At 42.0% G+C, this 13,460-nt stretch overlaps 1 protein-coding gene across 3 annotated transcripts in view; it reads left to right on the plus strand.

The window, feature by feature from the left end:
• Nucleotides 1-6,645: 6,645 nt before the first annotated feature.
• LOC132397040 (KH domain-containing, RNA-binding, signal transduction-associated protein 3-like) overlaps nt 6,646-13,460 on the plus strand; it is a 222,965-nt gene continuing 216,150 nt past the window's right edge. For 2 of the 3 annotated variants that reach the window (XR_009513245.1, XM_059975282.1), the window contains exons 1-2: nt 6,646-6,779; nt 7,040-7,131. Coding sequence is in view for 1 of the 3 variants with exons in the window: in XM_059975282.1 (XP_059831265.1) it covers nt 7,041-7,131 (91 nt within the window). In the remaining 2 variants the exon portion in view is untranslated. The remainder of the gene's footprint in view (nt 6,780-7,039; nt 7,132-13,460) is intronic. The other variant, XR_009513247.1, reaches the window with a different exon arrangement.

Genomic DNA, 13,460 nt, shown 5'->3' on the forward strand with positions numbered 1-13,460 from the left:
CAGATGTTCCAGGGTGGAGTGGCAAGCCAATGAAATGACATCTGCTGTGAACCTGTTTTTGCTAGTAGGAAAATTGGAGCAGATCCAAGTCGTTGCTCAGGCAGGAGTTGATGTGTTTCATCAACAACCTCTCAATTCATCATCACTGTGAATATACCTGCTACTCATTGAGGCAGGTTATCATGTTCTTCCTAGTCACTGGTATAATTGAAACCTACTTGAAGCAGGAGGGTACCTCAGACCCCCGAAGTGAGAGGTTAAAGATGTCAGTAAACGCTCCAGCAAGTTGATCAGCACTGATCTTTAGTATTCGGTAAGATCCCTATCTGGGTCAGTTGCTTTCCATGACTTCACCCTCCTGAAGAATGCTCTTAAGTCAGCCTCAGAGGCTGAGATCACAGGCTGCGCCATCCATGTAGTATTACTGACACAGTATATAGTATATATGGGACAACTCTTAAAAAGCAAAAACTAATTGAGAAAATAGATGTCTTTCCCTTCAGTTATTTGCAACACTCTGCACTTTAATTGAGACAGGAGACTGCTGCTGAGAAGTTTCTAACCAGTGTCAGATGAATGCACTTGTGTGGCTATTGGACACTATATCATTCTGAAAGCAAGCAGTTTTCACATAGCATCAGCTGCATGTGCTTGTGTTCAAAAAACACAGATTTTTGTCAGTGATCGTTGTGGAGAAATAGGCAGAAGCATTCAGGCTTGGAGATGCTAGAAATGGCCTGGAGTAAAAATGAAATTATTTCACTATTTCAACAAGTTAGGAACTATGATGAATTTGAAATTATCAACAATCATGTTGAATGTTCTAATAAAAATTAAGATGTGGAGGATGCAGTTGTCAAAAGCATTGCATGAAAGCAGTTCATACCTACACTTAGAACCATAGAAACATAGAAAATCCACAGTACATTACAGGCCCACAATGTTGTGCTGACCATGTGACCTACTCCAGAAGCTGCCTAGAATCTCTCTACTGCTTATTCCTCTCTTTTTCTAAGCTCCATGTACCTATCCAAGAGTCTCTTAAAAGGCTCTTAAAAGACCCTATTGTATCCATCTCTACCACCTTTGCTGGCAGTGCATTCCACCTCTCTCTGTGTGAAAAACTTACCTCTGACATTCCCCATGTATCATGTGCCTTAAAGCTATGTCCCCTCGTGTTAGCCATTTCAGCACTGAGAAAAAGCCTTTGGCTATCCACATGATCAATGCCTCTTGGTGTCTGCACTGATTTTGTTCATTTACAGTCAATCAAAAGAACACAGCAGCCTAGACTGGACGAACAATTAGGAGCAAATAGACAGTTTTATAGTACTGTAGCAGTATTTGTAGTGTTCTAATTTGTTCTGTATTTCATTTAAATGCATAATTTGTTCCGCAGTTAAACAGTAGTTTGTCTTTTTTATACCTTTTTTACAATTTCCATGAAGCCAACTAATTGGGGCAACTGCTTAATTGATGTATCCAGTTAACTGGAATTCACTGTATTGCCGATAATCATTAATACTTACATATCAATAGGGATGAATGGGGCACCAGGGAGGAGTAGGGTATCTGATGGGGTGGGGACATCGAATTCCCTTGGAAGAAGATCATCCACCATTGGTCCCCACTTGGCATTCATCTCACACCCGTGGCTCCAATCAGCTGTTAGCCCGTGACAGCGGTCACACTCAGGTAAACTGCTTCGACGAGCAGGCTAAACCAGGAGAGGGAAACCAGTGGCTCTTAAACCCTTGGGGAGTTTGGGATTGGCTAGTCAAGCTAGCAAAGACTGGACCCAGCAGAATGTGCAGAGGTAGCCACTAGCTTGGCTCCACAGACAGGTAGGTAAACCCAGCAAGGCATTGTGGAGCACTTAGAGCATGATGTGGCACCAAAGATGTTAGAGTCCTCCTCTACATCTGTGGGTACATTGGCAGACCTGTTGTCTGATGGCTCAGGTCATAGGGTTGTTATCCACTGACATGGAGCAGTAATGGCTTTCAGCTGCCACCTGAGTGACTGAGCAGCCCTTTACAGGAACGCACTGCTCACCTCCATGGTAGAGGAAGGAGCTAGAAAAAGTGCCCTAAACATTGTCTGCTCCATTCTTTCCCTGAGCAGTTTACTGCACCTGAGAGGAACCCTATCTTAGCGGTCGAAATACATGAAAGAGAAAATTAAGGACTATTCCTCTCACCCTTGGGACGTGGCACACTGTTGGACAGAGTTGGTGCTAGCAGACCTCAGAGAGAACTGCTCTAATAGTTAGCCCGATATAGCATCATTATCACAGCCCAGTGTGAGACCCAGCTTGCAGGAGAGGGCGAACTTTGTGAAGGGGGCACGGGATGTACATTCATTTTGAGTGGAAGAGCAAATCAAGACCGATATGAGGCTGGGGTTGGATTTGCAGTGAAGACAGTGATCACTGGCAAGCTTGCTGGGCCTCCAAAGGGTGTGAATGATAAGCTGATGACTATGAAACTCCCACGTCGCATTGTAGGAAGCATGTCACCATCATCAACGCTTATGCCACAACTATAACCAACCCAGCTGATATCAAGGACAAGTTCTATGAAGAACTGCACTCTGATTCCAAAGGCTTATCGTCCCTGCTCAAACACAGGGTAGACTCTGGCAACTCTCCTGGGATGGGGTCATTGGAAAACATGTCTTTGGCCATTCCAGCAGCAGCGACTTTCTATCATGTGCCGAACATGAATTGTTGAACACCAACAATGTTTTCCGCCTTCCCACCTTTGTGGATGCATCGTCTGGACAATCAAGAGTGTGAAAATTGCTTGGTCAAACCTTTGAAAACTGATCGACAAAAACTGCTATAGAGATTCTGGGACCTGTTACCAGAAAGCACAAGGACTTGGTCTAAAGAAAACTGTGTCAACGTCAAACAACTGCTGGGTGGGAAACATTGTCTCCATAAAGCTTTCCTCAGCGACCCTAAGTCCATCTCATAGAAGGACGCCTTCAATAAGATATGAAGGACCATACAACTCAAACTGCATCAGACACTGGATTTCTGGCTGAGCAGTAAAGCTGATGAAATCCAGGTGTATGCAGATAGGTATGCACTAAAAGAAGTCCATGGCACCACATCATCGGGATCGTCTCCTCTCCTTAGTACTGATGGGAACACGCTGATCATAGACAAGGAGAAAATTCATGGTTGGTTGGCTGAGCTCTTTAACAGTTCTGTATCGTCCTTCGACCATAAATGATGAAGCCAACCCCAAATACATGTCAATGAAGTACTGCGTGTTGCACCAACCTTAGCCAAGACCCAGAAAGCGAAACATCAACTCTCTAGCAGCAAAGTACCTGGATCAGATTTAAACCAGCTGAGGCCCACAAAGAAGGTGGTGCAGTGCCAATAGAAGAGCTCTATTAGCTCTTCAAACTCATGTGGCAGCAAGAGATGATTCTACAGGAATTTAAACCGACAGTCCTGCGACAGCTGTTGGAAAATAACCTTGCTGTTTATCACAGGCAAGATCTTGGTCAGGTTTCTTCTCAACTGTCTCACATCACACCTCGACTGGGAACACCTACCAGAGAGTCAGTGTGGATTCCACAAAGAGCGTGTGACCATCAAAATGGTGTTTGCTGTAAGGGAAACGTCAGTAGCAAAATGCTGACCTGTTCTCCTGATGTGTTGATCACACAAAGGTGTTTGGCACTCTTAGCAGAGAGGATCTGTGTAAGATCATGGCAAAGAATGGATGTCCAAGGAAATTCATCAGCATGGTGCAGCTATTCCATATTAGCATGCAAGCTGGAGCTCAGGACAATGGTGAGACATCCAAGCCCTTCCCTGTCTCAAATGGGGACAATCAGGGCTGCATCTTGCCACCAAAACTATTCATCCTGCTGTTTTCTGCCATGTTAACTGATGCCTTCATAGACAGTGAGGTAGGCATTAGCATCAGATTCGGCACTGATTCAACTGTTCAACCTCAGGAGGCTCCAAGCAAAAATGAAGGTTATGATAGACATCATCAGAGTCTTCCTTTCTGCTAATGACTGTGCCCTCAATGCTGGATCAAAAGATGATATTGTCAGGGTCCGGTCTGGTCTGGTCCAGAATCCAAGTTCCGGGTCTCGATCCGGTCCGAGGGCTCCAGACTCCGAGTCCTGCAGTTGTCCCTCCCATCACCCGTCACCTAGTTAGGACCCTCCTTGCTCAAGCATGCACACCTGTGACTCATTGAGCTGCAGGTGTTTATAAGGGGCCTTGGGACTGGGACCAGGCGGGTGGTCGTTTTGTTCTGTTTCCCGTTCTCCGCTGGCTCCAAACACTTCTCTGCATTCTGTTATCCTGCCTGGGCTCAGATCCACTCCTCATTGTGCTTCTCTGCCCCGTACCAGTACTGCCAGGTCGGTCCTCTCCCCTACCTTTCTTCCCATGCGCTGGTCCCGCTTCTCCGCTCGTTTCTGTTGTTCGCGCGGTCGCGCTGTCTGCCAGCCTTTCCCGATTTTCCTGTTATCATGGTTGTTGTGTTGGTCACCCTGGACCTATGCCCGTTCCTACCCCTTGCCTCCGTCGGGCAGGCCCGGACGGTCTGCGGCTGCCCGGCAGGGGTTCTGCCCCGTCCTCCTCTTCCGCCCAAACCCTGGGATAGTGCCCCGCACCCACCTAGGGGTCCGCATCATGCCCAGGCCTCCGGTGTTTCTGCCTGGGAGGCAGCCCTACCCGGGACATATGCAGCCCGCCCAGGGAGGGCTCTCCGCCAGCCTATCTAGCCACCTAGACCTGTCTGCCTGCCTGCCTGAACCCCGGGGACCTGTCTACCTGAACTCGAACTCCGGGAGCCCGCTCCGCTCTGCCTGCCTGAACTCTGGGAGCCCGCTCAACTCTGCCTGCCTGACACTCTATCTACTGAACCACAGCTCTACCCTTGAATGCCATGGCATCCCCATCCTGTACTCCCCCCGGTACTTCAGTGTCTGCGTCCTGTGTTTGGGTCCATCCGGCCGTGTTCCTGACAGATATGTAGTGCTATGCTGACAAATTCTCTGATGCATGTGCAACTGTGGGCTTACCATCAACACCAAGAAGGCTGAAGTAATGAACCAAACAGTTCCAGGGAAATCATGCATTGAGCCAAACATCACAATCAACTGTCAAAGACTCAATCTGGTAAACAGGTTCACGTGTCTTGGCAGCGTACTGTCCCAGAACGACTCATTGTTGTTGAAGTAAAGGCAGGATCACCAAAGTAAATGTCGCCTTCGCCAGGCTTGATACCAATATCTGCAACAGAAGAGGCATAAGTTTACAGATGAAACTGAAGGTGTATAGGGCTATACTTACCCCACTCTGCTTTACACCTGTGAAACATGGTCCGTGCACCAACAGCACGCCATGAAACTGGACCATTTCCACATAGTCTGCCACAAAAAGCTCCTTAACATTAAGAGGCAAGATAGAATCCCTGACACTGAGGTACCTACTAAGTTTTACCTGCCCACTATCTACACCATGCTGATGCAGTCCCAGTTACACTGGGAAGGCCATGTAGTTCCTAAACCAGAGCACTGGCTGCCTAAGGGACTGCTTTACCATAAACAAAACGGTTCCTTTGGACGCCAAAGGTAACATTGAAAACTTCTCTAGAAGCCTTCGGCATCAACACAGACACATGGGAACTGGTTCTGGTTGAGTGGCGGTCCTCCCTCCATTATAAGTGACAAATGAGGCAGAAAAGACAATTGCAGTAGAGAGGCATAGACTAGCCCGAGGCAGTGATCCCCAACCCAATATCTTTTGAACACACTGCCAGAGGACTTTTCAAGCGTGGATTGGCTTCTCTAGCCATCCGCAACCCACAGGCCAGTCCAGCCCCAAATCACGGATGACTAGAGTGGTTCTCAACGTTGCACGATGGACGGACGATCGATCGAACGAACCTATCAATAAATGCTGTAGTTGATTAGGGAAGCTGTATGTAAGAAATAAACCACAGGGAGGCAGTATTGCCTCTTTCCAGAAAGAAACTTTATTTAAGTGCTGTGTGACTTCTTGCAGTCAATCTGCCGCAAATAATGTCCATCCATCCCTAAACCATTACATTAGCTACAGCTGGAGTTCATTCTTGGTGAGATTCACTGTCACCTCATATTCTTCTGCCCCTTTTTATCAAAAATAATCAATAACATTCATTGCAACAGATTCCTGTATATTCCGACTGTAAGCAAACATCAAATATGTTTTAATAAATTGAATGCATAAAACGAATACAAAGTTACATTGCATAAAATGTTATAAATATTTTGAAACTCTGTTCATAATGAAACAAACACGATTTATTTACAGTTATTGAATTATTTTACTCCGCGGAAATATATGGTGCCCCTCCACTGAGTGAGCGGTGCTACAATTTTGATTGACGGGCACAAAGCCCATTCAGGACAGAAAGCAGGATAGGGGGCGGGGACTAACCGGTGATGGACCTCTGACGAAGCTCGGAGCTGGGAAGCACTTGCCGCCTCCGAAGCCGGCTCGGCTCTTTCGCAGGGTGCGAAAAATTCGCGCGGCGATAGGTCGAACCACGTTTGCGAAAAGGTGCAGGGGTGTCCAATAGCAGCAGGGGCAGACTTTTGAGTGACACGAACAGGACCAATCAGTAGGCTGGGGGCGGGCTGGAACGGAGGCAGCGGACGGTTATTTTTGATTTCGTTTCCTCTCTTTATAATCTGCGTTGTCGCCTGAAGCGGAGAAAGGGGGAAGGAAAGGGGGTAAATAGAGAGAAAACGAATGAGTGAGTGAGAAAATAAAGTAATAGAGGGGTTCGGGGCAGCGGTTACCTCACAGCCGTGTCTTCGGGACTGCCTTTCTGTCCTGTATTTTGCGGATTTGTGTTAATTTAAACAGCTGAGCCGCGGCATTTCACCGCCCGAGTTGGACGCTTTGGCTGATTTTTTTTGTATGTGAGGTTGGGGTGGTGGGTGGATTTTAAGTAATTATTCATTACTGTGCTAACAAATTTTAAAAAATGACCCAAGTCGCCCTTTGCTGCAGGATGGAGGATGAGAAGTATTTACCCGAGCTGATGGCCGAGAAGGACAGCCTGGACCCTTCTTTCGTCCACGCCACCAGGCTAGTGACAGCAGGTACCTTCGCTGTATTTATAGACCTGGATAAAACTTTGTAATTATTCTCTTTTGGCTCCAGCTAAACTCTCAACTTGTATTATTTATTGCAGAAAATATTGCTTGACTTAAAATAATTTTTTTTCTGAAAACGGTTTTTGTTTTATTCGATTCTAATGCAAAAAAGTTGCGAAACGAAATAGATTTTTGATTTTTTTCCCATTCATTTTAATGATGACTGAAGTCATTTTTTTGTTTGCATTTCCCGTCGATTCTATTGTTCTCATTGATTTGTGGACATTACTCATAACCCGTTACACAGGTTGTCTCTCTGAAATACGGGTTAACGTTTCTTTTTTTTTGGAGGTTATTTTGTTCCAGCAGTTCAGGTGATTGCGATTCATAGAATGCAGTTTTAAAATACTGCAAAACATACTTCAATTGGAAAGTCCTTCCCTATCACTTGTGTTTGTGGACTCAATGTGCTCCCATCGAATCATTCTTCAGCTCATTTGCAGTGTTTTCATCCAATGATCGGCGTTTCTGTCATCGTCTTAAAGTTTTATTAAACACGTCTGTACGCACCTTTCGAAATTCAAATTGTTTAAGGAGAATAGTTACTCTTCCGAGTTCTTTTTATGTCTAATGTATAATACATTCCTGGCTAAGTTTCAAATTCGGAAAGAATACAGAATCGATGTTCTAATTAAAAAATCATTTTGGGCATTGCTTCTGTCACAGGTCTGTCTTGTAAGATACCTTTAAAGATGAACTCATTCATTCTTTGGTGTTTTCAATGAAGGCATCTGAAGGATGGATAAAACATCTTGTATGCCAATGTCAAAAATTGTGAAGCAAAATAATTTATAATTGATGGGAAACAAATTAATAACAGAAATTTATAATTTTAGATGACATTTTTAATGTCAGCGTTAGTATATGTACTGACAAATTCACTACCTTCCATGCATTTCTAGACTTCACATATCCAGTGTTTGTGAAGTACACTGTTCAGCATCAAGTTTTCATTGTGCTAAAGTATGCAGTATGATTATTAGCTTGAGATTCTACAGATGCTCTAAGTCTTGAGCAGCACACAAAATGCTCAAGAAACTCAGTCAAGCAGCATCTGTGGAGGGAATAAACAGTTGACATTTTGTGCCAAGACCTACCTTTTCCAGTTGTGGTGAAGTTTTCTTGGAAGCGTTGACTGTTTAGTCCTCTCCGTAGATGCTCCCTGACTTGCTGAGTTCCTCCAGTATTTAGAGTGAGTTGCACAATATGATTATGGAGCTTACTGATGTCATAGAACTTTAAGTTATTCTTGATCTGCAAATTTAGAATAAATACTTTGCTAGAGTGGATAGATTGGCTACACTGAGTTTTTTGGGGTGGGTAGAAGTATAACTTCTCAATATGCATAGTCACATTTTCTGGTAATAGTAATACCCACTTTTTTTTACACTATATCATGCAAAGCCGCTGATCTCCACTTCGTGCCATTGCATTGTGGCAGTTTTCAGAAGCTGTAATATACTAGGGAGGTAACTGAGCAGCTGAATTGTTCAAAAGTTCTGCAGCTGAAACTTCAAAAGCTGTAGTTATTCTGACCATCTATTCTTTAAAACAGATTATTGACCTATTTGCATTCAATTTTAGATGCTTTTTGTAACTAATTATGTAAACAGGAAAGTTTGCGGTTAGCAAAAAATCTGTAATTTTCTGTTAAAAGCAATTTTATAGTATTTTGCACTGCTTTCTCCTAGATTTTTTGAACTATATTGTGAACATGTATCATGGTTAAAATTACTATTTGACAACTTTATTTGCTGATGTTCTTGTGAAACTTGTACTTGAATTAATTTTTAAATTACTGGGTTTGGTTTGAAAGTTGGATATTTGCATTTAAAGTGATGTTGCATTTTGATACTCTGACTCCGCATACCACAGTGGTGCTTGTCTGTATGTTCGTGGTATTGGGATAAGATTGTTTTTATCTGGGGAAAAATAGACTAACTTCAAGGGAATTGTGATGATCAAATGACACATTTGCCATTAACAGTATTCCATCAAATTTTTGCAGTGTTGGATTGACAGGAGTAATAAAAAGAATTTTTAAAATGCAATTATCATTCACATTTCAATTTATTTTGATAATTTCAGTACCTGTTGACTTTTCTATGTTGAATGTGTGCTTATCTTAACCCAATTTTAATAGAAGGAAAGGGAATTGTATCCAATCTAAACTAACACACACAAAATGCTGGAGGAACTCAGCAGGCCAGGACAGTATTTGTGGAAAAGAGTAAACAGTGGACATTTCGGGTCAAGACACTTATCCAGTCCTGATGACTCTTTTTCCATTGATGCTGCCTGACCTGCTGAGTTCCTCCAGCATTTTGTGTGTATTGCATTGGATTTGCAGCATCTGCAGATTTTCACGTGTTTATATCCAATCTAATTTTGAGCACAAAAATTACTTTTATCTATTATATATGGAGCTGACTGAAATTGACAAGTGGTCCTTCAAGAACATGTATGCTTTCCTGAACAGTAGATGGTATTTTGTAAGCATGTGTCAAAATAGTGTATTTAATGCTAAGAGGATCCACAATATTTGTTTTGTTGACTAATTAACAAATGATCTGTAAATCAAAGTTTATAATGATAAGTTGTATCATGTTTTTGGCAATTGTATATTGTAATTTTGGGAGAAACTAGAAATTTCCATAAAGTGAAAACCCAATGATAAACTTATGAATGTCATTGTGCAGTCAATTGTTGATGAATGTAGAGTGAGAAATCTCTATTGTGCTTCTGATACAAACAGGAATTTTGCACTGGAGCTTAGTGCTTAAATTTGCACTGATTTAGCACTGATTATTTACTAAATTGTGCTGAATTTAGATGATGCAAATATGACTTGATATTGAGTGACTTGTAACGCTCTTTAAAAGCCTGTATAGTTGAAGCAGCGGTTTCAGGGTTATTGGTTTTTTTTAAGGCTTCGAAGATTTTTTGTTGACAAAAAAAGAAAAAAATTCTTCTCCCTCAATTGCTAAAATTTTCAAACATTTCATAAGCTACACAGAAAAGGTTCAGTTCATCCTGATTTTAAGTTAGTTACCCACTATTTGAACCTCTTCTAATTTAATTAAACTATTTCATGTGGCAAACGTGTTAAGTTAAAATTTATTTCCTAAAATACTGTTTTAATTTTTTGCTTTACTTTTCAACAGATCTTTTGTTCCAAGTTTAATCCTCGAGAACACATTTTTCAGGATGCAAGTGTACTGTAAGCTTTAATATGATAAATTGGAATTGGTGCATTTCGTGCAAGAAATTCAAGTTGAATATTGCTGAAAACTGTAGGTCTAGTAATGACAATGGCAGCAAGAATTGTACTTTCATGAGCAACAAACATTGCTGGAAGAACTCTGTTGTCCTTTCAGGTGCTCCATCCCGAATGCAAATAAACTTACTTGTCTCTTAAATGAGAAAATGAATATGCAATGTAGGAATATACAGTGCTTTGCTTAATGGATCATGGAATGCTTGTGATCTCTCTCAAAGATTTGATAAATCCTGGAAAGATTTTGCATTTATTAGCAAGGTTCTATAACTTTAACTGAATTTAGGGTATTTAATTGAAGACTTTTGTTTTGACTTGAGTGAAGTGTTCCTTTTTTGAATTCCACCGTAAAATTAAATTGGATGTTTCATGTAACTGCAAAGGTATATAAACAAGAGATTCCACAAATGCTGGAAATCCAAAGCAATATAAACAATGCAGGAGGAGCTCAGCAGACGAGGCAGCATCTATGGAAATGAATAAACAGTCGACATTTTGGACTGAGATCTTTCATCGGGACTGGAGAGGAAGGGGGAAAGATGACAGAATAAGGTGGAGGAGGGGAAGGAGTACAAGCTAGATGAAGAAGCTGGGTGGTGGGAGAGGAGACTGAATTAAGAAGCTGAAAGGTGATGGGTGGAAAATTGAAGGGTTTGAGAAGGAGTTTGGTAGGAGAGGAGAGTGGCCCATATGAGAAAGGGAAAGTGATAGGTGAGGATAAGAGATGGGGGGCAGAATGGGGAAATGAACAAGGGGAAAGTGGGGGGGGGAACTTACTGGACATTGGAGAAATCTATATTCATGTCATCAGGTTGGAGGTGACCAAAATGGGATACAAATTTTGTTCCTCCAATCTGAGAGTGGGCTCATCTTTGAGAAGAAGAGATGTAGACTGGTATGTTGGAGTGGGGATAGGAATTGAAGTGGTTGGCCATTGGGAAGTCCTGCTTTTTGTGGATGGAGTGAAGGTGCTTGACGAAGCGGTTCCCCAATTTATGTTCGGTGTCGCTAAAGCAGATAAAGCTACATTGGGAGCACCAGATACAGTGGATTGCCCCAACAGATTTGCAGATGAAGTGATACTGGTCATCTGGAAGAATTGTTTGGACCCAGCGGATTCTCAGGTAAAGTACTCATTTCCATAGATGCTGCCTGACCTGCTGGGTTCCACCAGCACTTTTTGCGTATTACTCCAAAATAAAATTGTCATTGATCTAATAGCCAATAGAAAATGAAAAATACAGGCTTAATAATTCTGAAGGCAGTCATAACGTTTATGCTATGAAGAATATAAGCAGGTTAAATGCTACAGATTTGCAACTGATTATGTGAATTGCTTTAGGATCTCAAGTGATTTAATATTGTCCTTGTTGATCAGCCAATGTAATTCAGTCTGTTACTACAGTAAGCTCCATTTAATTGAGGCAAGTACGCTTTGGCCCAATTAAGTGGCTGCCCCAGTTAGCTGAAGTTTTGAGGAAATGGCTAGAAAGGCATAAAAAAGATAAATTGCCATATAACTGAGCAACAAATGATGTATTTAAATGAAAATTGGAAAGCTATCAAATCACAATGAAGAGAAAATCTGCAGATGCTGGAAGTCCAAGCAACACACACAAAATGCTAGAGGAACTCAGCAGGCCAGGCAGTATCTAGGGGGGAAAAGTATAGTCCCTCCCCCTTCACCATTCCCCATCCCCTTGTCCCTCTCTCATGTTGTCTCCTTGCCCCCCCATCACCTCCCTCTGGTGCTCCTCTCCTTCCCACCCCCTCTTTTCTTTCTTCCATGGCCTTCTGTCTCTCTTTCACCAATCAACTTCCTAGCTCTTTGCATTATTCCTCCCCCTCCAAGTTTCACTATCGCCTAGTGTTTTTCCCTCCCCTTCCCCCGCCTTTCAAATCTCTTCAGCTTTTTTTCTCCAGTCCTGCTGAAGGGTTTCAGCTTGAAACATTGACTGTACTTTTTTTCCATTGATGCTAACTGGCCTGCTGAGTTCCTCCAGCATTGTGTGTGTTGCTAGAACACTATTGATACTACAGCACTATTAAACTTCATTCCTAAAAGTTGCTGATGGAGGAATTCAACCCGTGTACGCTGCCGTATTCTTTTGATTGATAGTAAATGGAACAAAATTAGCACGGACACCTAGAACAGATAATGGACTGCTTTCATACAATGTTTTTGACAATTGCATCCTTCAGATCTTCACTTCCATTGTAACATTCAAGATAATTGTTGATAATTTCAAATTCTTCATAGTTCCTAACTTGCTGAAATAATGAAATTGTTTCATTTTCACTCCTAGCTGTTTCTGGCACCTTCAAGCCTGAATGCTTGAAACCACATTGAGCAAAACAGTTCTGAATTGTCTTACTGCTGATTTCTTGTCACCTATCAGTGACAAAAAACAATGCTTTTTAAATACAAATACACAACTGACAGTATTTTAAAAACTTTGCTCTAAGCACTGTGTAGTGTCAAATGGCCACTCGTGTATGCAACTGATACTAGTTGGAAACTGTTCAGTAACAATTTCCTGACCCAATTAAGAGGCATAGTATCCCAAATAACCAAAGGAAATCCTAGCTATTTTCTTAATTAGTTTTTGTTCTTTGAGTTGTCCCAAATAAGTGGCTGCCGAGGAACCAAATAACTGGAATCCACTATATTTTCTTTAAAGCTTTGACTGTAAGATGACAGTTTTAATATTTACTGGACAAATTTTATGTGAAGTTAGATTAAAAGGTTTTGCATAATTATTATGCCTAAGTTTGGGCTTGCTCAACACCTGCTGCGCAGATAAAAGTATAATGTGACCAATTGTGGGTGCGGAATGTGGTGTATAATACAATGAGTTTACCATTGCTACAGAAATCATAGCCTTTCAAAGGTTTTGATATAGTTTATCTATTTTCAATATGTTAAGATGTTGATCTGCAAATCAAGAAAAATTATAGCTATACTAAATAAGAATATAGGGAGCATGAATTTTTATAA

This window comes from Hypanus sabinus, chromosome 1, assembly GCF_030144855.1.
Source record: "Hypanus sabinus isolate sHypSab1 chromosome 1, sHypSab1.hap1, whole genome shotgun sequence".
NCBI classification, from domain to species: domain Eukaryota; kingdom Metazoa; phylum Chordata; class Chondrichthyes; order Myliobatiformes; family Dasyatidae; genus Hypanus; species Hypanus sabinus.